Consider the following 26,916-nt stretch of genomic DNA (forward strand, 5'->3'; position numbering starts at 1 on the left):
ACATGTATTCTTTGTAACTTTTGGATTATTAAAGTATTTAGTTCTAAAACTTGCTTCCCAGAACTACATGTGGTCTGTCAACAGCAACTAACAGTTAAAGTTCTGAAATAGTCTTACAACTTTCTGGGGAAAAGATATTAAATCCTCGTGAGCTGAATATTGGACTACACAGTATTACATTATTTTAAAAGTTACATTCTGCTTAATGAAGTACTTCAATCTGATAGATTTACTGTCTTTCTGATGTAGGGCCTGGTGGAGGGAGTGTTTTGTTTTTTAAGGGATGATTATCATTTTGAGCATGTTCAAATTTGTATTCAAGCCAGTGTAGTTTATTCCTTCCTCTAGGTTGGCTGAGTACTAGGTTTATATCATAAAGCAGGCTTTAAAAAGAGAGGAGAGAAGCTTCTCTAAAGAAGTTACTAATTATTACTGATTATTAGTCCTGTACAAATCCTAATTACTGACTGCTGTTGATGGGTCTGAATTGTTGGGATACGCAAAACTTGCAAACTAAAATTTGGTGGTTTGCCTGCACCATAAATTTATTTGTAGATGTGAGTAGGGAAAAAAATCACTGGAAACTAATAAAATTCTTGATGTAAATTTCAGTAGAAGTTTTGCTTTTAACCAGCTCATTTAAAATGTAGAATGCGTCTTTCATTGGTAGCCCGAAGGCTAATTTAGTCACAAACAACTAGAGTATAATTTGCTTGCTGTGTTTTGTTATTCGGGAGATGACAGAGAGAAGTAGTGTATACTTGCAGGAGGATGATTTTCTGTTTGTTTTATAGCTATAGGTATGAAGCTGAAAGTAATACAAAATACCTTTCGTAGATCTGCATAACGATTTTGCTGCCAACAGCCCAGTGACTCTTCTCCTTGAAGGGAGATTAGCTTCAAGGAGTGTAGGATTAGTATAGTAACACTCTCATTATACAGATTTAGCTCTTCCTTACGGGGTCAATCATTTAGATGATACATTGATGAGTAAGGTATTCATGTTTATACTTGAAGTAAGGTCAAATTTGCTTGAAATTCATTCCAGACAGAAGATGACTGGTCAGTGACTGGTACGTGCATAAATGCAAAGAAATGAAGTATGCTTTGTCATGGTGGACTATATAAAAACATCCTGTGTAGTGGACTGCAGGGTGAAAAGTAATACTGAGAAAGATGTGCAAGTATGTTGTCATTTGGTATAGTTCTGGATGTGGATTTTTTTGTTTGTTTTGTTGGGTGTTTTTCCTTGGCTGTTAGTATGTTTCATAAATTGTGCAGTACATTAGAACTGGGATTTACTGAAATATAAAATTCTCTTGGGTTTATACCCTTCCTGAGAAATTTGCTTTACAAGTGTGTGTATATATACCAAGTATATTCCCATGTAGATCTAAAGATGTAGATGTCTTAAAGATACACTCAGCTGTTTAGTGCTAACATGTAGCCTTGGATTCACCAGATGGCTCCTAAGAGTTACATATGTGGTAAATATTTGAGGCATGCGAGTGCCTCAGAATTCTCTTGAGCAAATATTTTTAGAAACAATATAGCAAAACCTCTGAAAGTCCATTTGTTTTATTTCTGCATGTCAGTCATCTCACTAAAGAAAGTTTCCTTGTGCTTTACAGGGCTGTGCACTCTTAAAATTCAAGTCAACCATCTTGAACTACTCTGACTGACATACCGGTGAAGTTCACCTTCAGACACTAACTTAACCTGCAAGGTTACATTATGTGGAAGTGCAAAACATCATGGCTTTGCGAGGATTAGGCCTGGAGTAGTTCAACAGACTTGAATTATAAGTGCATTTGGCAAAGCACTTTTTTTTTTCCAGTTTTGGTACTACGTAACATTCAAAAAGGCATCTTAAATTTCACTAGGTCTTTAGTATTGGTACAGTCTTAATTCTTAATTGCCTTTGAAATGCAATGCTTTAATGTAGGATAAATCCCTTAACGCATGGGCTTGCTGAAGTTTCAGGGGCCTCTCCTCGATAGCTGTGCTGCTGCTCCTGCGCTGCAGGCACTCTGTATTCCTGTCGGCCTGTCTAGGAGATTGTCCTCTGAGACCTCATTTGGACATTATTTCAGAGACTTTTTTTGTTTTAACACTATCCTTTGCTCTGCTTTGTAGCACCTTCTCTAAATTGGAATAAACTGGTGTGGTTTTGTCTGTGATGTTTCAAAACCTGTATTCTCTTCGTTGTAGCAATGTATGAGGAAAGACAACGAAGAAACAGTAAATCCTGTTGGCAATGAAAGATCGGGTTTTCATACCACTTAGTACTCTTGGCTCGGTGGCTAGTGACTGACTTTGGAAGAGCTACTTCATGAGGATTATGAACATTACTTCAGCGTTGCTTATGTTACTGAAGTTTTGCTGTTCAGCTGACTTTTTATTGTTCAGATAAATATAATGAAACCAGTTTGTATTGGCTGATTGCCTAATTTGTATATACTGTTCTCCACATACATGTTCTTAATTTAAGCCGTCTGCATCCATGTACTTTCCCCCGGTGTGCTTCTAATAGAGCTCACTTGAAAGCTCGTTTTATTTAAAAGGGGCTACAAAGTTGTGTAGGATCATAACTTATTTTCATAGTTTTTTCCTACCAATATAATATTACTAAGTGCCTTACAAATACTTGCATAATTTAGAGGAGTTGTTTTTCTGCTTCATTTTGAAGGAAGTGTGTATTATTGGCTGCTTGTGTAGGAAAGCACTTCATGGGATGAAAACCCAGTTTGTGCTTTTGACTTGGGAGGGCGCTATTGGAAAGCATAAGCCGTAGGAAATAGCATACGGTTGAACTATATCTATGCTATATCCTTTTTTGACTATTTTCCTTAAGATTTTCTTTATTGTTTTGAAGGTCATAAAACCTGTTCATACAGTAACAGTTCTGATAGTTTCTACAGTCTGATTCATGTGTCATCTGTAAAATCACATCTTGACTAAAAATTTGCTTAAAAAAAAGGATTAAGTAAAATGAACACTCAAACCGTGACAAAGGTGAGTATCTGAGCTGTGTAGAGAATTCCCTTTGGTTTTCCTGAGATAGGCTTGTGTCAGAATTTAGGTAAAGATGCACGTGGGAATTACTTGGTATATGATTTTGTCCTCAAGGAGGTGCTGTTTATTTTCAGATGTAATGGGATCATACTTTAGCCTAAATCTTCCTGCTTTTGCACCTGTCATAAATTTCAGTAAATATTGAGTCTGAGAACATGTGGACTCCCAGGAGTGCTCTCTGACTTACTGTAATTCAGAGAAGCACATGTTTAGAAGCACAGAGATGAGGGGAAAATGGTGGGTTTTTTCTAACTGACCTTTCACTAGCTGCTTGGCTACCTGGTTTTGTTTGAGAAGCAGCTAAGACAATTTGTGTAAGGAAGCTGTTGCTTATTTGCCCATGAGTTTCAAGATGTCAAAAGCATGGCATTTACGTTCTTCTGAATGTGATGATGCTGTTCTTTTACCTTTCTTTTACTTTGAGTAATTGGCCTCTCTGTGTCTTCAATTTTAGCACGTGACTGGTTTTTAGGCACTGTAACTTTCACTTTTTCCCAAAATTTCCATGCAAGTTCTGAGAATTAGTTTTGTCACATACTACTTCTAATCATGAGAATTTGGTGAATACCAGTATATGGAAGCATCAGTCTTTCCATCTTCAGGCACCAGTCTCTCTCGGATAAGTATGACCAGAAACAAAGGCCATTGGAAAATAAGTACGGCAACTTGTTTTTTAAAAATATAAAAATATGGATACTTGAGGGGGGTGAGGGATGTGTGTGTGGCTGTGGGGAATAATCTGCCCCACCTTGTCATTGGGTAGAGCAGCTGAGAACAGTCCGTACGTACAGGATGTAAGTATTGACTTGAATGAGACCAATTTCTTCAAGCAGTTTTCTTCAAGAAATCTGCAAATCTTGAAATGGTAGTTTGTTGTTTCTAAGCTATCTAGCTCATTTATTTAGTAAGTTCTTTTGTGCTCAGTGATATTACTGTAGTGATTAAATAACCCATAGCTCAATTTAAGTATTGTAGATAGCTCAGGCTTGTCACTGTCAGCTGTATTACAGCTGTAGAGGAGTGTTTCCATGTGTCTGGGTATTAGGCTGGAACTTTATTGTTCTTGAAGTGGAAATTGTTTCCTGTCAAAACTTGTCTCTAAATTGATTTTTGTGGGGTTTTGGTGGTTGTTTTTTACCATTGATAGTTTCATTTTAACTTCCTCTGTCTAGTATGATTGTGAATATCACTGAAAGTGTAGATAGAAAGACACTTTTAAACACCAATGTATTTGTGATCTTTGTTTTGTTGTAGAAATAAATAACACATATTAGTTGGTACATTGTTTTTCTCTTGTTGCCACTGTTTAGTCTTGAGACTTTAATACCTACAAAAACATTAAAAAAATTATTATTAATAACAAACCACTGCTGTTTTGATAGTTTGAAAGTTTTTTTTCTGGTTTTATATTAAATGACTGAATTTCAGTGGTGTTACATCTAATAAAATTCACCATAATTGCTTCCAATACACAGTAGAATGTAAGCTTGCATATCTTGCCCCCACTCCCAATCTTCTTTTTCCTTCCTTTTTTCACTTCAGTATTTACAGCAGAATTGCTACTTTTAATAATTAGGTCATATATTTGATAGTTGCACCTAAAGTTTTGGCATACACCATGAAATTCTCCACCTATGTGTTTTAAATCTAGGAAAAAAATAGTCTGTTATAATGACAGCTCCTGAGATAGATGCAGTATACAAACTTTCTTCTTCCCTTTTCCTCATCAGGAAGCATTGATGAAGATGTTGTGGTGATTGAAGCATCCTCCACTCCCCAGGTTACTGCTAATGAAGAAATAAATGTTACCTCAACAGATAGTGAAGTGGAGATTGTCACAGTTGGTGAAAGCTACAGGTGAGAATTGCAGCTCTTTGTATTAATACAATTTTGCTTGACTCCAAGTTTGTCACAAGGCTCTGTATCGTTAAAAGCCCACAAGGTAATGTCACAGAAGTTCTAACCAGGATGCACAGTATGCATTTCTTACTTAAAACAACAAAAACCCTAAAACCCCAAATAAAGAAACAAACAAAAACACCCAAACCACAGGCTTTGCCGAAGCTTAATAGTTCCACTCATCTGGAATTTTTGAGGTGGCTGCAATTAGTGTTGCTGTTGGGCAGAATTTTGGAAAAGCGAAGCTGTACAGTGAGATCCTAGAGAGAGCAAGTTTAGGCTGAGTTGACTAGGGGTTATCTGAGCATTTCTCAGGAGTGCATCCTGCTTTTTTGAAGCTGCTGCTGTGTATGCTTTCCTGTTTTTCCATGCCACTCTGGAAGTTTTGTTCCATGTTTGTCAGATTTTGCAGAATTTATTAAAGTGGAGTTTCTTCAATAAGAAAACTAGAAATTATTATGTGCATGGGACAGTTGGAGATGGCAGCCTATTACATATGTTTTCATATTTGTGAACATGAAGACAAAATTGTAAAATATGAGGAATGATTATCCATTTTTTTTATAAAATAATGACAAAGGAACAATAGGCGGTAAATTATGAAAACATGCCATCTTGTTTGTCATCATAGTTAGTGCTTTCATTAATGTGATGTTAAATTGAAAGTAACAGACAAGTTTTCCTGAAAAAATCACTTTTATTGGAATAAATGTCACATTGAACAAACCAATTTTATGTTTAAGGGAAATGCATGAATAATGTAGGTTTCATGAATGTTTGGAACTGACTAATTTTTTTGTTAAACTCTTAGATACAAAGGATGTCATACTCGCAAAAATATGCAGCTCGAGTCTATAGCAAAGATGAATTAGGGAGACGAGAGAAATCAACATTTTAAAAATTCATTTCTTCAACAGTGTTTCTTTCTTTTAAAGAGAAGGAAATGTAAAACAAAAGCTGCAGAATCAGCAGATGCTCTTTCTTGAGGTGATTAGAAACACGTTTCTAGAAATACTTGATTTATCCACAGGAATGTATTTGTTGAGAATATGCATTAAAACTTACGAAACAACATGCGTGGTTGAAAATATTTGAGCTAGGTCAAGTTAATGCTTTAGCCTCTTATAACTTGTATGTAAAGCTTTAAAGGATAAAAAATTAGGCTAGATGACAGTGATTGTGCTTATAGAACATTAACTCAAACCTGATTGAAGATAGATAAGATGCTTTTAAAAAATAAATAGCTTTCTGTCTTCCTAGCATCAATAAGAAATCTCTTGTGTAGTAGCCATAAAAGACTTGAAAAAGTTGCTTCTTTCTTCCCTTGCCTTCTGCAGTGCTACAGCCAAAACAATGGCAGCAAAACCCCTCCGCCCCCATTTTTATTGATGTCAGTAGAGTCCTTACTGGTGATGTAAGTGAGAAGGAGGATGAGCGAAGGGCACTTCCTGGTGAATTTAAATTTTTGGCCTGTTCAGTTTGTTAGACCTTCTAACGTGCAGATTTCTCAAAGGCATTTGATTATTTATCTTTTTAAAGAACATAACAGAATGGGCAAATTAAGCTTTGTTCTTTAACTGTTCTTGAGAAGATTAAAGAAATAATTGAGTTTTATTTTGTAATGGGAAATATCATGATTCTGTGTTTAAAAAAATATGGTAAGAAAACAATTACAGGAAGTTTGGTATGAGGACAAAGAGTCTTAAATTCAAATCTTGAGCTTGAAATGTCAGGAACTTCTAAACTAGTCTTTAATATTTTGAACATAGACTACTTCCTAGGCAGGTTTTCTTGTGTTTCAAGCATATTAGTTTTGCCAAATACAGTGTAAGGAAAAGAGGCAGCTCTTGGACATCTAAGTGATAGTTCAGTATAAAATTATAAATATAAATGCTGTAAGCAAACTGAACATTATGAAGGTTATTTACCAAACTCAGAATACTGTTCAGAGCAAAATAAATATTTGGGGGTTTTTTTGTTAACTTATGTATAAATGAGAGAGGTTATTATATTATTTTTTTTAAAAAGCAAAAGTGTATTTTTAGATGGAAGTAAAAAAAGTCAAATCAGAAATGCAAAAATGAAGATACCTCTTTTGATACTTCATAGTACTGGTGGCTTTTTTCTGTGAATTCTGAGACTAAGCTTTCTAATGCCTGTTAAATATATTGAATACATTAAAACTAAAACTTGTATTTTTTTTTCAAAACTCAATTATTAGTTGCGTAGCAGTGTATATCCCCATAGTAATATATGGACTTACAAAATGCAAATTAATAGTGGTGAAAAAGATTGTAGATTTGAAAAAGTTTCCTTAAATTCTGCAGGCTGTCACTTCAATATTTGTCTCTATACAAAGTGTTCTGCAGGGAAGTTGCAACTTTACAACTTCTGACAATTTCAAAAAGCTTAAAATACTGAAGTGTTAATCTAGATCTTAGTAAATCAAAGATGAATCTAATAGTTGGCTCTAAATTTAAGATATGGTAAGAATCTATGGTTGAGATGGTTTAAGAATGTTAAAGCTGGTTTTTGTACCTTCCTAAATGGAAGATAAAAAGAATTATTTTTTGAAAAATACTTTTAAACAAGTAGTCGCGTATAGATAATAGAAATATTTTAATTTATATACAATTTATGGGTGAAACTTATGTTGAAAGGAATTGTTTTACTTGAATACAGGGTTTTTTTGTATGAATGAACTTGCTAATACCTGAAGATCAGCTGGAGGTTGAGCAAGTGTTCAAGCTTGCTGGGCGTTTTAGTACGAAAAATCAGAAAGAAGGAAAGAAAATTCATGAAGTGTTTAAGCTGTCTCATCCTGAATCCTCCTTTCAGTCTTTTTTTTTTTTTTTTTTTTTTTTTTGTGGGAGAGAAGAAAACTACTGGAAGAAAGAAGAAAGCCAGCATTCTCCAAACAGCACACCTGGATCCCTTAGAAACTCAAAATTTGTGTTTAGACTTGGAAAAGCTAGAGAGAAAAAAAAAAATAGTTTTGTGTTGAAAATGTTGAGGCAAAGCATCTTTTGTGATGTAGAACCAGGAGCATGTTAGTGAACATGAAATCATCTTTCACTGATATTGATGTATTGTGGGGAAGAGAAGATAGGGAATGGATAAAGAACATAGAATTGGAACATTCTAAGAAGGAAAATCCTCTCAAAGGAAAAGGTAGTAATGCTGAACAGGGAGAAGATAAAGAAAAGGCTTTGGAGAGCTAGAGCTATGCAAGAGAAAGGGTTTCTTTCTGTAGTGTCTTCAACCAGACTTTCTGCGTAACTCTACAGGTCCCTCCCTGCTTCTAACGGCAGCAAAACAGTACAATTTTGTGCTCACTTTTAAGCTTTGCTGTCTCTTGTGTAAGTGTAATATTGGATTGACTTTAAGAAGTCTGGGTTTTTTTTTTTCCTCTCCTCCATCACAGCATCTATTTCTGGTCATCCTCCCTATACTGATTATTGCAATTTCCCTAAAAATAAGGAGATTTGGTAAAACTGATAGTGGACTCTGGAAAAGGCAGTAATGGGGCACCATTGCTCAGCAATGAATACATAGTGCCTGATCCTGAACCACACATAATACACCTTATCAGCAGCAGCGATGTAAAAGTCCAGCAGGTAGCCACTCATTTTGCTCTTCTAGAAGTAAGAAAGAGAATGCTCATGAAAAACTCTTCCTTACTTTCATTCACTCCTGAGGAAACTTAATAAACCCAGTGAAAATCATTTATCTCTGGAAAAAACACTTTCCACGGGAATTGTCAAGCTGAAGTTTCTTTGACTTTATCCCACAACTAAGAATTGCAGACCCCAAAATCTTACTCGTAATTTAAACCAAGAAATTACCAGAAACTTCATGACTGCATCCCTTTGTTGGTCCTTTTGTTGTTGGAGTTGGTTAATTATTTGTCTGATTTTCATTTGCCTTGTGAAATCAAGATGCTAACGCTCTCCTACTTGTTTCTGAGTGGTCGCTGGTGAGATGCAGTTGGTAGGATGTTGACTCCTTATTTGGTCACATGCATGTAGAAATTTGTCACTTTTTCTTGTGTGACTTTTTCAGTCTCAGGTTTGAGAAAATTACATACAGAAACCCATGTGTTAGTGGCGGCCATGGAGGAAGAAACTTTGTCCAGTGTGCCATATTCTGTCAGGAAATTATTACATGCTGATGATCATTCCCCCTTCTTCCTCCCTTCTCCATCAAGATATGGCCACTTCCAAAGCATAGGGAAAGTACATCTTTGATGTAAAATAAATTGCAGCCTCAAGCATCAGTGTAGCAGCTGGAGTCATTGCTAGGAGGATGAGATGGACAGTATATAACAAAATGCTATAAACCTTCACTGATGGCCCTTTTCTGGTTAAGAAAAGGCTAGTAAGAGGTGTTTGAGAGTTGTCTTAACATTACATGGACTAAACAATTTGGTCATACATACTTCCGAGGTGGACTAACCTACTCATTTTGAAATTACATGGACTCAGCCACAGACTGAATATACACAGTACCATATAGCTAACGTATTTCATTAGTCATTCAGAATAATGTGCTATTTAATCATAATAAGGAAGTAAATACCCAGACCTCTAACTGTAAGACTGTTTCAATTCAGTAGTCCTTTGCTTCCACCCCCGTCTTTGCTTGGAATCATACCTGATTCATAAACTCTTTAAGATTATTAGCTCGCTGCACAGTTGTATGCTAGGCCTCCTTACTCTAGTTCGATGCTTTGCTATGTCGTCTGCTTATTCTTTTGTGCAAGAAGAAACCCAAAGAAATATCTTACTGCTGATTTTACAGCTTGCACTAAAAAACGAACGATACGAATGTAGTAGATACTGCACTGTTTTTGATACATTTGGTGCTCCTCTACTCTGCCCTGCTGAGGCCCCATCTGGAGTACTGTGTCCAGTTCTGGGCTCCCCAGTTCAAGGACAGGGAACTGCTGGAGAGGGTATAGCAGGGGATGCTAGCACAAAGATGATTAGGGGCCTGGAGCATCTCTCTTATGAGGAAAGGCTGAGGGACTTGGGTCTTAGTCTGGAGAAGAGAAGGCTGAGGGGGGATCTGATCAACACCTATAAATACTTAAAGGGAGGGTGTTGAAGGGGCCAGTCTTTTTTCAGTGGTGCCCAGTGACAGGACAAGAGGAAATGGGCACAAACTTGTACACAAGAAGTTCCATCTAAACACAAAAAGGAACTTCTTCACTTTGAGGGTGGCAGAGCCCTGGAACAGGCTGCCCAGAGTGGTAGTGGAGTCTCTGTCTCTGGAGACATTCAAAACCTACCTGGACTAGTTCCTGTGCAACCTGCTCTAGGAGGACCTGCTTTGGCAGGGGGGTTGGACTAGATGATCTCCAGAGGTCCCTTCCAAGCCCATATCATTTTGTGATTCTGTGATATGAAGCTGGAGTTCCTGTAAGGCAAGTAAACACTGACAGCCCCACATACCCTTCCACAGCTCATTTCTCCTCTGCTTCGCTCCCACACCCAAGGTGTTTCCATGAACCTCACCTCCTAGTTACCTGAAGGGGAGGGCAGATGAAGTAGAAGGTGACACCTTAACCTCTCCTTTTATTACCAGAGTGCACCTTGCATCACCAGAGAGAGAGAGTAAAGTTTTTTAAGGGGCTTGGGAGGTGAATTTCATTCTGCAGTGTTGGGAGGGTACATACAAACCACTCGTGTATCAATTTGGACGTTATGTAAATGCAAACTTTAAAGAAAATGTGCCTTTTTGAACCAACCCAATCTTTAAATTGCATTGACTACTGAAGTGGAATTAATGTGTAAGCCAGTTGAGAAGGCTGCAGCAAGCACGCTTTTTGCACTACAGGAGAATATACTGATCTTGGTTAGAGTTACACAGATCGGGGTGAAGGGAGTGCAGGCAGAACAGAAATGTAGCCTGAGCTCCATGGTGATTTGTGCAGTGGGTTTTGTTTGTTTTTAGTGAAGTCATTCCATTTTCTTCACATTTTCCTCTTCTGAATTTCTGAAGTCTGAGTACATTGTTTTTCCAAATTGGAAAAGAAGAGCCGCTTGATTTATGCAAATACTAGAGAGTCAAAGATTTTTTTTTTGAGTGTGAACTGGTAAATACAATACTGTAAAAAATAATCGTCCCTTCATTAAAGACAGTATCGTCTCAGACTCCAAAGCATCATTGATTTGAGTGTTTGGGTTTGTATGACTAAATTGAATAGAATGGATGCTAAGTGTTAAACTACAGAGATAAAACTATCCCTTTCCTTAGGTATGGATACAGGCTTATGATTTCCTCTCCTCAAGACACATTTCGTCAAAGTTTAATTAGTGTTATACAAAGCTGTGTTCATTCTTCGGGGGGGGGGGGCAGAGAGATAATAATCAAGGGGGAAGAGTCCAGACATTTTGCAGTTTTAGGACACTTTGGAAATTAAAATGAAAGTATAGAAATTATCCTCTGAAAAATATTCTGACACAAGTCAACATGCAAAGGAACTTAATGTTTACAAAATTTTTTCTTTACACTTGTGTCATCATTCACAGATCTGCTGTTTCAGACTGTATAGGAATAGTATAGAATTTGGAGACTTTTCATTTACCATTAACAGAGTTAAAACATAACATCAGATATAACTGCTGCCTTACTGAGGTAGTAGGGTGTCACAGTGAATATTTTGTAAGTTACCTGTATGTATTTCATAGAAACATGGTTTAAAGCCCTTTAAACTCTGCCTTTACTTTATCTGGTATTTGCCATTACTTTATCTGGTAAAGGCTGCAGTAACATTTGTAAGTACACACTTAGTGAATGCGGAGTAGTGCGAGATTTCAATATTAACAAAGTACTTTGCTAATAATAATAAAACAATACTTCAAATAGCTTCTCAAACAGTGAGGAGAAAAACTTAATAATGGCAAAATTTAGGTCAGTACTTACGATGTTACCTTTTTTAAGGTCTCGTTCCACACTTGGACACACAAGATCACACTGGGGACAAAGCTCTACTTCTCACGCTGCACGACCTCAAGAACAGCGGAACCGCAGTAGGGTTTCCACAGTCATCCAGCCGCTGAGGCAGAATGCAGCAGAAGTGGTGGATCTCACGGTGGATGAAGATGGTAAGTTGTGTCTTTTCATTTTTCAGAAGCAGGATAATGAGTGTAAGGGGAGTGGAAGTGATTGCATCGGTTACAGCATTCTATGAAAAAGTCTCAATTCTAAACAAACTCATTTCCAAGCCGGTCAGAGAATCCTCTTGCGGCCTTCCTTTAAAAACAAAAAGTTTAGCCATTCCCGATGGGTCTACTAAATCTAATTTTTCTTCCAAAACAGGCTTGGGTGTGTGTCTGAGGACTGACTCACCAGGCAGAAATTACAGAACAGGTTGGAACTACTTCTTTAAAAATATGCACTTACTTCAGTACAGCACTATAAAAGGAAAATTTACCACTGCCCATGCTTTGGAATGGCTACTGTTTTTTCAGGCCTTGGAATAAAAATAATTTAAAAAAAACAAACAAACAAACAAAAAAAAAACAAAAACAACCCCAAACTAGTAAAGTATGCAAGTATGCTAGGTTTGTGAAGCTGTAACCTTTCATTGTTTCTTACCATTAAAATCTACTGGCACTTAATAAGTCTATTCCTGCTGAAAGTCATAAGAGCAACTTCCAGGTATTGTCAGACACTGAGAAAAGGGAAAACTAAAGCTCATGTACATTTTTGCAGGTTTATTTTTGTGGTGGTGGTTTTGGGGATTTCTTGGGTGCGTGCTGCTTTTAATGTTTGACAGGAGTTTTGTCCTGTTGTGGTTCTGTCCCTGAGTACACCACAAGCTAGTATCTTGCAATATTTTATTCTTAAGTTGTCTTGTTTTTTGGGGTGGGTTGGAGAGTTGGGTGGGTTTGGAATTGGTTTTGGTTGTTTGATGTATTTTAAGGAAAAGGATGAGTTGATTTACAGATGCTTTTCTTTATGGATTTTCTGGAAATTATCCTAACAGCTTTGTCATTGAAGGTGAATAGACATTTGTTGCTTTAGTTTACTCTTTAAACTCAAATTATAGAATTTAATCTAAAATTCAGGAATCAAATTCTTGTAAAAAAGATTATTGCTGAACAACTTCTTCTGTAATGTGTATATTCAAGACTAGATGTTTCTCCCCCTGCCAGAGGAAATAACTTTCTAAGATGAGTCTTTCAGGGATATTATTTTGGGGTTTAGGTATCAAATTTCACACAAACTAGTGTAAAACGATAAAAATTCTAAATTAACACTGTTACAAGGCAGCTATGCCCTTTATCATACTTTTACTGATGTCTTCAAAGATACTAATCTTAAAACTTTGCTAGCTAATTCCATGAGCGTAAGGATCATATCTCTGTCTATGTTTCTAGATTAATATCTGTTAAATGTGTTGAAATTTAAGTTTCTCTTAGCTAGTAGTTTGAGATTGACCAAACCCCCACTGGTGTTTGGGGGAGGAGAAACAGAACTGTCTGTATTGCTGATGGTGAGTCAAAACAGGACCAGGCTAGCAAGGAGATGGAGGCTGATAGAATTGAGAATTGTCTGATGCAGGATTGCTTTCAGAATTTAGCAGCATCCAGCCTTGAGCACTGTGTGATTCCATAGCAATGTTAGGCTATTTATGTCCTATCCATTTGCTGGTTTTGCTGGTTTTTCTCTGAATTTAAACATTAATACATTTCTCCCAAAATGGTTGCCTTTAAATAAAATTGGTATATTGGAATGCCATTTAAAATCCAAAGGAATTTAAATGTAGGCATCAGATCGTGTTTTTTTTAATGTGGTGAGTTGGAAGACTTGCAAGAAGGGAGGTATGTTTATTCCCTTGCTCGCTGATTTGCTGATACACCTATTAGATACAGAGAGAAATCTTGAAAACTAGTCATATTTTATTTTGAGACTGTAAGTGAAGTATTTGAAGTGTCTTGATGCTTTTTTTTCCCCTCTCTGATATCCATGCAGACACTTACATATCATGCAAACTGAGCTGCTTCTCGTGATATTCCCTTTTACAGTATCTCACATTCCTAGTCATGTCATTGCCTTGTCAGTAATTAGAGAGAAATTTCAAACTTACAGTCAAAAGCAGACTCTCAAAACTAAATTTGAATTATGCTACCAAGTATCTTTTTAAATTTTAACCTGTTTACAATTGTGTATTAGAGGACAAGATTTGTCAAGTCTTTGGTGTATTTCCCTGGATCTGACTAAATATATTGCTGACTATTAACTTTACAATATGCAAAATGGACATGTATGTACTTTTAACAGAACTTGCAAAAAAAGAATGTAATGAATCTGCTTTTAATGTGCATTGAGACTAGAAACCAAGTCTATCTTGCTATAGCCTTTAGTACTATGCATCTAGAATGACTGATGTTTGTAAAGTAGTACTGCTAGTTTAGATGTTATTATGCTCCTGTTGGTTAGTTATCTAAAAGTTTTTCTGTGCTTTGTAGGCATTCAAAAAATGGTAAGGGTAATACTAGAGTAGTTTGCCTGTGGATTTAGGAAAGATTTCAGCAAGTGTTTTCATTATAAAGTACTAAAGTAATTTAATTTCCCTTCTAGGAATATTTTATTCAGTAAATAAAACTTGATATGTCAGAATTGGTTAGGAATTGATTTTATATTAGTTCTTAAAATTTGCATTGATTTTAAAAAAAAAAAAAAACCAAAACTTTTTTTTCCCCACACATGAGCGGAACAGAATTAAATTCTTATTTTGTACCTGTCCGGCTTTTGCGTTCTGACTTTCTTAACATCTGGCAAGACCAGAATTAAGACTTTCTTGTAAAATAATTAAAAAACCGCAGCAACAATAAAAAGCTCCAGCAGCTTTTAAAGCTTTAAAAAACGTGGAAGCTTTTTGTTTTGCTAGAGCCGACAGTTGTGCCAACCACGTCAGCTAGAGTGGAGCCGCAGGTTGTGACTTCTGCCTCCGGTAACAGTTCTGGTACGTCTACCTCAGAGCAGGCCTCTGATGCAGCTCCGAGCGTCTCCAGCAGCCAGCCCCCTGCAGCACCAGAGACGACTCCCAGTCTTCCCAGTGGCGGCACTGCTGGGACTTCAGCTGGAGGTACAGAATAAAAGAGCTCTCTATACTGTTGTGTTGCCTCCTAGTACAAAGGAGGTAGAACTTATTAATCGACATTCCCTAGATTAAACCGCATGTGAACTTTCAGTTCTGAACGTAACGGTAATAAGGTGAGAGGACAGGTATCTGAAAAAGACCATTGATTTTTCCCCAAAGTGGAAGGAAGTTGTGCTGGAGCGTTCTGCTTTCACCTGTTGGAATGCTTTGGTCATACCTAATGAACCACACCCTTGCTTTCTGAGGAGGTAGAATGTATATCACATGGAATTAAGTCTTCCATTGCAGTGTGTTATAGGGGTGAGATTTTTTTAATGTGTATTGTAAGAAAGCGAAGGATGTATACAGATTCTGTGAACCACCCCGTCTAGATTACTTCACTGGAAGCACATTTATACAGATCTGTATAGACACTGACCTATAACAGCTGTATATACAGGTAACACTCATAGCATCTCTGAAATGCGGATGCTCTGTCCCTGTCTGCAAGTCAGTCAAGGTACAAAAAATCTGAGCTGACCACAGTTCCACAAGAACTTGAGGTCTCTGCACACTGATCACAGGAACAATCTTTCTTTCTCTCCCTACTGATGTCTTAAATTAGTGGAATACGTCAAGTGTTCATTCACATCCTCTAGTCGTTCCCGTGAGAACATCCACCTGAACCATTCAGATTCAGTTCATTTGGCAGGCAGAGCTAAATCTAATTTTTTGTATCCAGTTTGTTTTGTTTTAGTCTAGATCTGTTTTTCAATCAGGTAATTATTTAATTGTGAAGTGCAACTTCTTTTTTTTTTTTTTTTCTTCTATTTAAGACACTGCTTTACAGTGATCAGCTTTACTATTTCTTTCACTTCAATATTAACTTTCTTTATCTTCAAGATGATATAAGAAGAACTGCATCTAATACGACACTGGAAACTGGCCCTCCGGCCATGCCAAGGTTACCATCGTGCTGCCCTCAGCATTCTCCTTGTGGAGGACCTTCACAGACTCATCATGCATTGGGGCACCCACATACAAGCTGCTTTCAGCAGCATGGCCACCACTTCCAACATCACCACCACCACCACCACAACCCTCACCCAGCTGTCCCGCTGTCTCCTTCATTCAGTGACTCCAGCTGCCCTGTTGAAAGGCCTCCTCCAGTGCCTGCACCTTGTGGAGCAAGCAGCAGTTCTGGCACCAGTTACCATGATCAGGCATGTTTAATTCTTGTGACTCTCCCTTTCTGATTTCAAGTTGTTGTAGATCTGAAGGAATGGAATAGGATGCTGAATTGTGGATTGTTTTCTTGTTCTGTAGCAGGCATTATAGAAGGGAACTAAAAGGAAAATTTGAGCTGTAATATATGAACACAAAAAATTGAAATTTTACAGAAAGTCATAATCCAACAAGTAATCACTGACAGCTAATACCCTCTTGATGACTGTAAGACGGTAGTGGCAGTTTAAGAAAACCAAACATAAATACCTTGAAATATTCTTTGCTGATCATAGCAGTCTTGGAATGCAAATAATTGAGCTGCTTTAAGGGAAGAAAAAATCAAGTCTAATGTTCTGTTTATAAGAGGCATAAAAGAGTTGCTCTTCTAAAAGCATTGGTTTTTAAATTATTATTTTTTTTTAAAGTAACTGAAATCACAGCTTGCTGTGGTTTAACCCCAAGCAGCAACCAGGGCCACGCAGCCGTTCACTCACTCCTCATCCCCAGGAGGGATAAGGGAGGAGAATCAGAAAAAAGGAAGCCTCATGGGTTGAGGGAAAAACAGTTTGATAGAACAGTAACAGAAGAGAAAATAATAACAATAATGATAAAAGAATATACAATACAATGACCGATTGCCCATCCCATCCCAAGCAGCGATTGCAGATTGCTGCCTCCACCCCAATCAGCCCCCATTTTATGTACTGAGCATGAAGTCTATGGTATGGAATATTCCTTTGGCCAGCTTGTCCTGTCTATGTGCCCTCTGCGCTTCTGTGGGAAGCTGAAAAAGTCCTTGACTTAAGATAAGCATGACCTAGCAACATCTAAAGCGATGTGTGTTATCAGTGTTATTCTCATAATAAATTCAAAACACAGCAGCTACTGGGAAGAAAAATAACTCTATCCCAGCTGAAACCGGGACACAGCTCTAAAATAGTACAGTTGTAAGTAAGAACAGTACTGTGCAAACTTAATTTACAACATGCAGAACTCTCAATCTGGTTTCTCTTTTAAGTATAATACATTAGGCCCAACCAAAAATGCTAAAGATTGTGCAAAAAATACAAAAACCCTATGATGGATAAATCAGTGAGTATATGGGAGCTACATGCACTGAAATATCTGGGGGCAAAAAACAATCTGGTGTAATGAATTTAGTCTCTCTCACCAGATTCAAGAGTTTAGGAATAAGAAATGTTAACCATATCTAAAGAATGTTCCAAATTGAGCCTTAAAACTTAAAAATCTCTGTATCCCAGTTGCTTGTGATAGTATTTATTTTTACTTTTTATCGCATTATGCTTGAGGGTGATTTTGTTTTCAATATCTGAAGAATTCCTTGAAAAAGATGGTTTGTTTATGCAGCAGGCATTGCCAGTAGACTTAAGCAGCAGTGGTATAAGAAGTCATGGAAGTGGTGCTTTTCATGGAACATCTGCTTTTGACCCCTGCTGTCCTGGTTCTTCATCTCGAACTGCAATTTATGGGCATCAGGCTGGTGCAGGCCCAAGCCAGTCAATAACAATAGATGGATATGGATCGAGTATGGTTGCGCAGCCACAGCCCCAACCCCCTCCTCAGGCGTCGCTCTCTTCCTGTCGGCATTATATGCATTCTCCCTGTAAGTACTGATAATTACTGGGTACCTGAGGGGGGACAACATACCAAATATACAAGAAAACAGATTCCCTGACAACATATGAACACTCTTACTATCTGCTTGCTTTGATCTTAGAACTAGCCTAGCAAAACATGTATTAAGAAATGCGTTTAAACAGTTCAACTTGTGTAGAGGATTTGAACAGGATCAAGGTGAAGTTAAAATATTTTCTTTTGAGTGATCTTAATAACATTCAGACTTAAACTGTATTGACTAGGAAAATATTTTCCATCCCCTTTGTATTTTAGCAATGCCTTTCTTTCTTTTTCCTTGGACCATCCCCTGTCCCACTCCCCCAATAAGTTCTGCTTGAGCACACTCAGAGAGTCAACTTGTTTGTTTGTGATTTCTTTTTTTGGATTTTATTGTCTCTACGGAATAGTGGACTTCATGCTGGGGGGTGGTGAATTTTTAAAAAACCAAATGACAAACTTGAAGTAAAACTTCTCACCATGTATACCTTTTTCAGCATGCATCACACTGATTTTTTTTTTTTTTTTTTTTTTTTTTCTTTTTACCAACATTGGCAATTGGAGTACTTTTGGGTGCAGAAAGTGTGGGTTTCTTGTAGGGTATATTGCTGGAATCACTTTATTTGAAAATTGCATAAACACATATTCCCATGTTGCCACTGTTTACACTAGTGTAATAATATTGAAGCACCTGTGTGAAGATACTTTTTTGAATAAATTTAAGTCAAAACCTCCTACTGACCAAATTAAAAGCATCTAATGTTTTCATTGCAGATGCTTCTTTGACCAGACCTCTTCACCATCAAGCTTCTGCATGTCCTCACTCTCATGGAAATCCTCCTCCACAGCCACAACCTCCACCTCAAGTAGATTATGTTATCCCTCATCCAGTGCATCCCTTCCATCCTTCAATCTCTTCTCATGCATCTTCTCATCCCGTTCCACCTCCACCTCCACCACCAACTCATCCTTTAGCCAATGCAGCTGCTCCAATACCACAGCATCTTCCCGCAACACACCAGCCTATATCCCATCACATCCCTGCAACAGCACCTCCAGCACAGAGGCTACATCCTCATGAAGTGATCCAGAGGATGGAGGTCCAGAGAAGAAGAATGATGCAACACCCAACGTATGTCACAAATGTACTCAGAACAATATCTAAACATATAATTCATTTCCCTCAGGTTTGTAAAATGTTGCATGTGAATCTTAAACTGTTAATTGCATGGTTAGGAACTGCTAGTATTAAACCATGGTAAGAAGTGTCTTTACATCCTGTCATAGTCGCATGAGCCTTAAGGCTGAACGATTACATCTCTCAATAATGTTTCCAGGTAAGGCACAAATGGGGCATGGAAGAGAAGGGAAGCTTATATTTCTCTTGCCCGTTACTCATCCTCCAGATAACAGGAAGGAATTCCTTTTCAAGCAGGACAGCCCAGAAAGTACATCATAAGCTACTTTCAAATGTGTTCCTTGACAGTGTATTTTGCCTTGTTGATGCTGTTACGATTCTTTTTATCTAACTAATGCTTTAAAATAAAACAAACAATTTATCACAAGAGACCATTTACCAGGCTTAATTCAGATTTAAACTTAGATACTTACCTAGCTTTACTATGCCTTCGTGTCTTTACAAGAGAAAGAAGAGACTGAATAATACCCGTATGAGAACGTGACCAATGTTAGACGTAGCTTTGGTGATACTGTTTAAGAGATGCTACTGTTGTTGCTAAACTAGATTCATGACACTAGTATCAACAGGAATCAGGTCAGTGCTGGTTTAGTATTCATTCACAAGTAACTGAAGTTATTTTAATTCTGGAGATAATGCTTTTAAATATTCAAGAGACTTTCAAGAATGAGCTCTCTAGTTGTTGTTCCTAACTTTGTTACACAAATTCTACTGGTAACTAACTTAAAACTGGTTTAGAAGTGAATGCTTAAGTAACAGTTTGCTTTAACTACTTCTGAGGCAGTTTCCAGGTAATTTATAGAAATATCTCTAGGCAGTAACTGCTCACAAAGTGGCATATGTCAGACTTCTGCCCCCATCCCTCAGGAAAGTCAAATATAACTTTGCTTTCTCAGTCATTAAAATTTTGATCTGTCTGAACCCACACCTGTTCTTTTGTGCCATTTGCATAGCAAAGATAACCTCTAAACACCCTAACCTAGACAGACAGGCATACTGCATGTGTGCCCATGATTACCCAGTCATACACAAAAATTAATTTTGGAATGTTCACGTCAATGACTGTCCAACAGAAAGATAGCAGGTTAAGGAAAAATAATAGCGGTAGCTATCTTATCAGTTCTGGAAATTTTCTGGTAGTTAGGGGATTGGAAATGTGAATATTGGCATTTCTTTGTATGTGTAGGAAATGTAGTCAAATGTTGATTCTGTGATTCTGTAATAGGTTCTTCCTTGACATTCTCTCTGAAGCCACCAATCTCAGGTCCATGTCAGTTTGCTCTGTGAGGCTTCTCCTCTATCGTTTTGTTTTGTAATTTTATGAAATTGTTCCACCCTTGGTCTGTCTTTCCCCTCCTAATCCTCATACAAATTACATGCCAGATCAATACTGTAAGTGTCTTGGTCCAACTTCATATAAATCGGATTATACCCTGACAATCAGAAACTTGTGTATATTTGCTCTGTTATTTAAGACACAGACCAAGACTGCCAGCGGACTTGCAGATCCTTTGGTTCCATGTCCCAGCATCTGAAAAGTGTTCTTAAGGTGTTGTTCCACCCTTGATTTCTAGAAACAGCATATGGGATCACCTAGCTTGTATACCTTCTGTCTAACAATATAGGACTTCTTCAGGATTGGAAGTAGAGCATGATTTGAGTCCTTTTCTCACTGTCATGTCTGAAGTGTGGGTACAACAGCTATAACTTCCGTAGGGTCTTGGAATCGGCCACAAAATGTGCAAAAGGCAATCTATGAGGGTGCACTGCGTTGGTATAACATACAGATTTTCTGTTTATTTTAAATCTGGTCAGCTGCTTTATGCTAAGGTTGTAGGATAGACAGCCTAGGAGTTTTATATTCATAGAAATAATTTAAGATGTGTTTCTTTTACATTAAGAAATTTTAGGAAAAATGGGCCTACATGACATTCAATTTTTATGAGACTATGGAAGTTGTTTTGCTGTGTTTTCTCATTAAAATATGTTCTGCCCGATTTTTCCCTATGGTTATTTGATAAACTGAAGGGAGGCGATACTAGGAGTAGGTTCTGCTGATAGATCTGTTCACACGTTGGTCTGTACCGTTGTAGAAAACTAATACTTCTAACATAATTTATGCAAGCTTGACAGATTTCTCTGGAGAAATGTCAATTCACAGTGATTAGAAGAGTGTGCTGTTAAGTAACTTTTTACTTCTCTAGAAGTAAATTTGTCAGGTAGTTTAAGGTGGTACTGAATCTGAAGATAGTGTACTGCTTTTGGCAAAATCCAAGCTTCTAGGTTGAATTAAAAAAAAAAAAAACCTGCGTTGAAAGCAATGGAAAGGAAAATACCAGTCCATTTCTTTCTGTAACTGAGAAGTGGTAAAGTAACAGAAGTCAGCCAGCAGATTTCTTTTTCCAAATCTGTAGTTGTTCTGTACCAGCTGGCATGGAAGAAGCCATGTGCTCTTATTACTTGAGCTGTGACACAAACATGTTTCACGGAAAATGTCCTTTGATTAGTGTATTAAGTTTCCCCTAATTACTTCTGCTGGTATAGTTTTGCTAGAAATAAACTGCAGCATAGTTGTGAATGTTGCTGAATCTCAACATTGACTGTCATCTGGCCTTTGCTTTCCTACCTGTAGTTTGAAGTTGGGATTAAACACTTTGTCAGTTCTTCTGTAGTCACGTCTGCCAAGTAAGGGCAGATCACAGAAGCTGAAGCTGGCTTTGTCTTTGAGTATGAAATCTGTATTACAGTTAGTTTCTATCATATCTGAAGTTGAAATTGAAATAGTGTATGGAAAGTTTTACTACTTTCTTTCAAACGCATTCCAGTAATTGTCTGTAATGTTAAGGATGTTGCTTTCTTCATGCTAACAAGGATGTGAAATTAACTGTTGCTGTTTTATGTTGTTTAGACGTGCTCATGAACGGCCTCCTCCACATCCTCACAGAATGCATCCTAATTATGGTCATGGGCATCACATTCATGTGCCTCAGACAATGTCTTCCCATCCTCGACAAGCTCCAGAGAGATCTGCCTGGTTAGTAATGGCATACTATTTTAGTTCTTTGGGACTTGGGACAAAAGACCATTAAGTGCTGATAATGCTGGCTGTGATTTTTAAAAAGTGCTGTGTGCAACTGTAGTTTAAAATTCGTAGATGTTGATATGACTTCAAAATACTGCTTTGAGTGCTCAGTATCTTAAATATATTTCTAGGGATTTTTATCCGTTGCTTTTAAAAGGGAGCTGAGTTTTAGTAACTCTAGATTTGATTTTAAAATAGGTACATAAAACACTGGTGAAGAGTATTCTTATATTTATGGTCTTTGTAAAATAGAGGTTTGGATTTGAGTTACAAACTAATTTATTCTTTCCCTTCTTTGTCTGAACTCATTTAAAGTTGCATCAGGCCTACTCATGAGGCCTTCCACATTATATTTATTAGGGGGAAAAAAAATAAAAAGGCTTTTGACAATTATGGAAGAGGCACATGTGTGACCACGGCTGTTCCCACAGTGTGAGCTAGAGAAGACTCCACACTGATAATATTACTGGGTTCAAATAAACGTGGAGTTGTTTCTAGTGATTTATCATACTAAATCTTCACAGGTGATTTAAAAACAACTCTTAGTCATGGGAGGATTTAGGATTAAATAAGTTTTTAAAAAAAAGAAAATCTTTTCTTTTTTCTTTTTTTTTTATCTTTTTTTCATACACTGTAGTGTATGCTTTCCAAAGCAGTGGAATTATATCTAGAAGTCAAGATGTACCTTTACTGTAATGCCACTTTCATTTGTGTGACAGGGAACTGGGAATTGAAGCTGGTGTGACTGCAGCTACTTACCCTCCAGGGCCCTTGCATCCTCACTTGGCCCACTACCACGCGCCTCCTCGACTTCATCACTTGCAAATAGGGGCTCTTCCTCTAATGGTAAGGATATAGCTTATGAAAAGTGATGATCATTGGTCACTGTAATTATTTTGTTTGTTAGAAAAATTATTTTAAGGCTTACTGCGTTTAATTGGATGTGTATACATTGCCACAAAAGTTAGTGGTTCAATCGAAGAAGAAAATATTCCAGTGTTTCTGTGTGTTGCTCCCAGACAGGGAGCCAGAACAGGCTTATAATAAAAGACTAGTAAGAGAAAATGGTTTAGGACACTAACATTTCTAACTTCAGCTCTTGTAAAATGAAACATACTTGAATTAAATTGTCACTTGCATTGCAATGCATTGACCCTCTGCATCTGATTTTTAAAGTTCAGATTCTTAATGAGTTTTGGGTTGTTAAAGGTACAAACTTTCCACCCAGTGCATGAGGATTAGCACTGATGCTTTATTTTAACGGTGTGTATGCAGCACAGCTAGAATTACATCTAGAGATTTGGTTTTCAAATAATACTTGGCGTTCATCAACCTAATTCTGTGTGACAAAGTGTATAGTTTTGTAGCATAAAGTGTTAGAAGCAACAGGAAGTGTTAGGGTAAACTAGTCCCTTGTTACACATAACTTTTTTTAATCTACAGTAGTAAAACAAGGAAAATAAGCATAACTGAGTTTGACAGTATTATTTTTGAAAGAATGTTTGTAGGTTTATTTCAAATATCCTTAATTTTATTTAATGAAAATTCAGAGGTGCAAATTTGGTTTAATGGAGTATGTTTAGCATTTCTATGTGGTATTCTGTGTGGTTCGTTAAAGAAGTTTCTTGCCCAAGGTTTCCTGTAGCAGTCTCAGGCAAAAATCTCAAACACAGACACACCCCCACTCCCAAATAATTTACTTGAGTGGTAGAGCAGCAAGGGCAGATAGAGCTGGGTGCTGCTGCATAGGGACCCAGAGCAAAGGAGAGTTCCTTGGCAATTGTACCCTTACGATCCATGCATCTATGCTTCGCACAGCCTGCACGCACCCCTTGGTCCAAAGATAATTTATGGTCTGGGGTCTTCTTATTCCTCATTGGATTCTTTCTCTGTCTCCAGGTAGCCATTAACTGTTTTTAGCTTGTCGGTTTGCAGCCTCTGCTGATGGTAGTAGCTTTTTTTATCTCCTGGTTTGTACCAGTCTCAGGGCCTTCCTTTGTGTAACTAAGTAGAAGTTCAAAACAAGTTCAGTTTATGTAGGTGAAGGTTTGCAGCTCGTGGCCTAAGGCTTCAGCAACTTCACCTACTAATCAAGCTAGATAATCTAATCAAAATTGGGGGCTCACCAGTAAACGAATGCTAAAATTGTAATTAAAAAGCAACCCGCAAGTCTTGTCCATCCAAAATTCCTCTGTTAGTAGCCAGAATTGACATCTAGGAATTGAAGTGTAAATTTACAATCAATACTGTAATAGCTGTCTTTTCATGGTCTGGTCTTACATTGCTTGTTCCTTCCTATTTAACTAACAAACATGATAATAATCCTCAAGTACTTCCCTGATGTATCAGGGCTGGTAATTCATTGAGGCACAGCTCGCGTGCTTACCACAGACTTTCTAGAGCAGTCTTTAGAATTTGGTATTTTAGTGTAGCCAACAAGATCCTTACTGCATAACCTTATCTCCTGTGCATCATCTATTCAAATTAAGATTTTCTGCATTCTTATTCAGTTAGGTGTCTGTTTTTTTCAAGTGGATGAAAAATGGCTTGCCTCTCTCACATTTATTTCATGTGTTGTACTGTAACAGATAACATCATTTGCCTTAGATTCTCAAAGAGAAAGAATCCTCCTAATAGTTCAATAATTTTTTGTCAGGGCTAATAAGCCAATGATGGGATTTATTTCCACTATGACTGAAGTTTCTAGAAACTTCAGAGTTCAGCTGATCCTTGTATTGCATTGTGATGAGAAAATTTTAACTGTATTTTAACTTTCATAGGCATATTCCTGCAACTAAAATGTTACACAGGCAAGTAGTTGGGACCCTACTGTTTATCATCATCTTAGCAGTAGAATGGAAGAAAGCTGTGATAGAGAATCCTCAGAAGTATTTCCTGAATGTCTGATAAAATACTTAAGGGAGTCTTGCCCTACTGCTTGGTAACTGCTGCTACTAATTGATAAAGGTGTCAGATGCAATAGGGTTCTTTAACTTGACAGAAACTTGTGTGTGTGCTTGTGTAGGGTTGTCTAATCTCTGTAACAGTAACTCATGAATCTCCGGATGAAATGGAACTGAAGTTGTTTGTAGGTTGAGTTTTTGTGCGCACTGTGCTGCCAGCACATTGTACAGTGCACAGACTGCTGTAAGCAGTACTGCCTCAAATGTTGGGGGTCTGGTTTGAGCCTTGCTGTGATCACATTGAGTGTTATGACTTTGAAGTTGTGTTCTTATTCTCAGACTGATTTGAAGTGTATTCAGTTTACACACTAGAAGAACGTAAAGGCAGGTTAGAGCACTGCTACAAGTTACATATACTATATATACAATGAGTTCAAAGCATTACAAATGCATTTAATGATTCTACCCCTTCTATGGCAATAATGAAAGCCAAAGCTTTCTTCATTTGCATGCATGTGAGAGTACAGCAGATCTGTCAGCAAAATTGACTTCGACTATAGAGCAAGTAGTCAGTGAAGTTTTTCATCTAACAACTGGATGTTAAGCAAAAGTGCCATTTCAGTTTTTATTAAAGAGCAATAGATTAGTTGCTGCTGTCACCTGGGTTTTTTTATTGTAACTTCAGGAACAGGGGCAGGGGAGGAGAGTCTGAACTGTGATTAGAGTCCCTCTGCTGAGTGGTTCATGTTATGAGGAGTGCTTTTTTCTTTCAGTAAGTACAGAAGGTACTAAATAGCAATTTACAAGGCTCATGAGTTGTATTCTTGATGCAGATGTCCTCAAATGTTGATGTTCTCCATTCTTTATTTGGGGGGGAGGGAAGAGGGGAGGTGGCTTTTAAAGTAACTCATGCAGTAGCTCAACTAAAAAATTAATTTATATTAAATCCTCTTTCTGAAATAGCATGCTGCCCTATAACCAGTGTGCACTTTTCCTGTCTGCTCTGGAGTACTAAACCCCCTTCAAACTACTGCCGGACCGTAAAGGGCATAATGGATTATTTGGGCTTTAACGACACTGGTACTCTGATATATCAATTTCAGATTTTAATTGGATTGCAGATAACCTAATCTTCATCTAGTCAGTGCTTGAGTGGAGACTGCTGTTTTAATCCTCAGGGAGACAAAACAAGGAAGATATGTTGGTGGAGGTAATTAGTGTTCAGCAGCTTTGACAGTCCAAATAGAGGGTGGGAGAAAGAAAATCTCTTTTTCTATTAGCTTGGTTGAAGAAACTTTCACCTGCTTAAATGTTGCTCCAGGAGGAATCTTGATTAAAAGCAGTTAAAAGAGCTTCCTTTGTATCTACGTACACAAGGATTACGCTGCTTCACTGCTTGATTTAACACAATTACTTGACATGTGACCCTGGCTTAGAGTAGTTTGTGTTCCCATGGTTATTGCTTTTATGCCATGTACATGCTGAAGAAAGATCTTCTGTCAAAGTGATTTTTACGATGGATTCCATTCTGGACAAATATCCATTCTGCAAACTTGAACATTTTTAGGAAAAACCAACTGAAAATCAGTGCATGGCATAACTATGAAACATCACATAAGGATGACACAGAAAAACAGAGGCTTTTCTGTTCCTCTGTTCTTACCTGATGCTGGTGCTTGTTGTTATATGCCACTTCAGTTTCTTTTTACTCTGAGGGGCTTTGGCTGCTCTTTTGGCACTGTTTGCTTTTTGTCTCAGAGTGCCCAGCACCAGTTATGACATTTAGGTAGACAGGATGGGAATT

At 37.5% G+C, this 26,916-nt stretch overlaps 1 protein-coding gene across 1 annotated transcript in view; it reads left to right on the forward strand.

The window, feature by feature from the left end:
- The window catches only part of RNF111 (ring finger protein 111), a 58,034-nt gene that overhangs the window by 19,507 nt on the left and 11,611 nt on the right, over window positions 1-26,916 (forward strand). The window contains exons 3-10 of the mRNA XM_074155818.1: window positions 4,806-4,932; window positions 11,920-12,083; window positions 14,876-15,073; window positions 15,971-16,290; window positions 17,666-17,918; window positions 18,704-19,061; window positions 22,036-22,161; window positions 22,929-23,055. Coding sequence (XP_074011919.1) covers window positions 4,806-4,932; window positions 11,920-12,083; window positions 14,876-15,073; window positions 15,971-16,290; window positions 17,666-17,918; window positions 18,704-19,061; window positions 22,036-22,161; window positions 22,929-23,055 — 1,673 coding nt within the window. The remainder of the gene's footprint in view (window positions 1-4,805; window positions 4,933-11,919; window positions 12,084-14,875; window positions 15,074-15,970; window positions 16,291-17,665; window positions 17,919-18,703; window positions 19,062-22,035; window positions 22,162-22,928; window positions 23,056-26,916) is intronic.

Source organism: Numenius arquata, chromosome 11 (assembly GCF_964106895.1).
Source record: "Numenius arquata chromosome 11, bNumArq3.hap1.1, whole genome shotgun sequence".
NCBI classification, from domain to species: Eukaryota; Metazoa; Chordata; class Aves; order Charadriiformes; family Scolopacidae; genus Numenius; species Numenius arquata.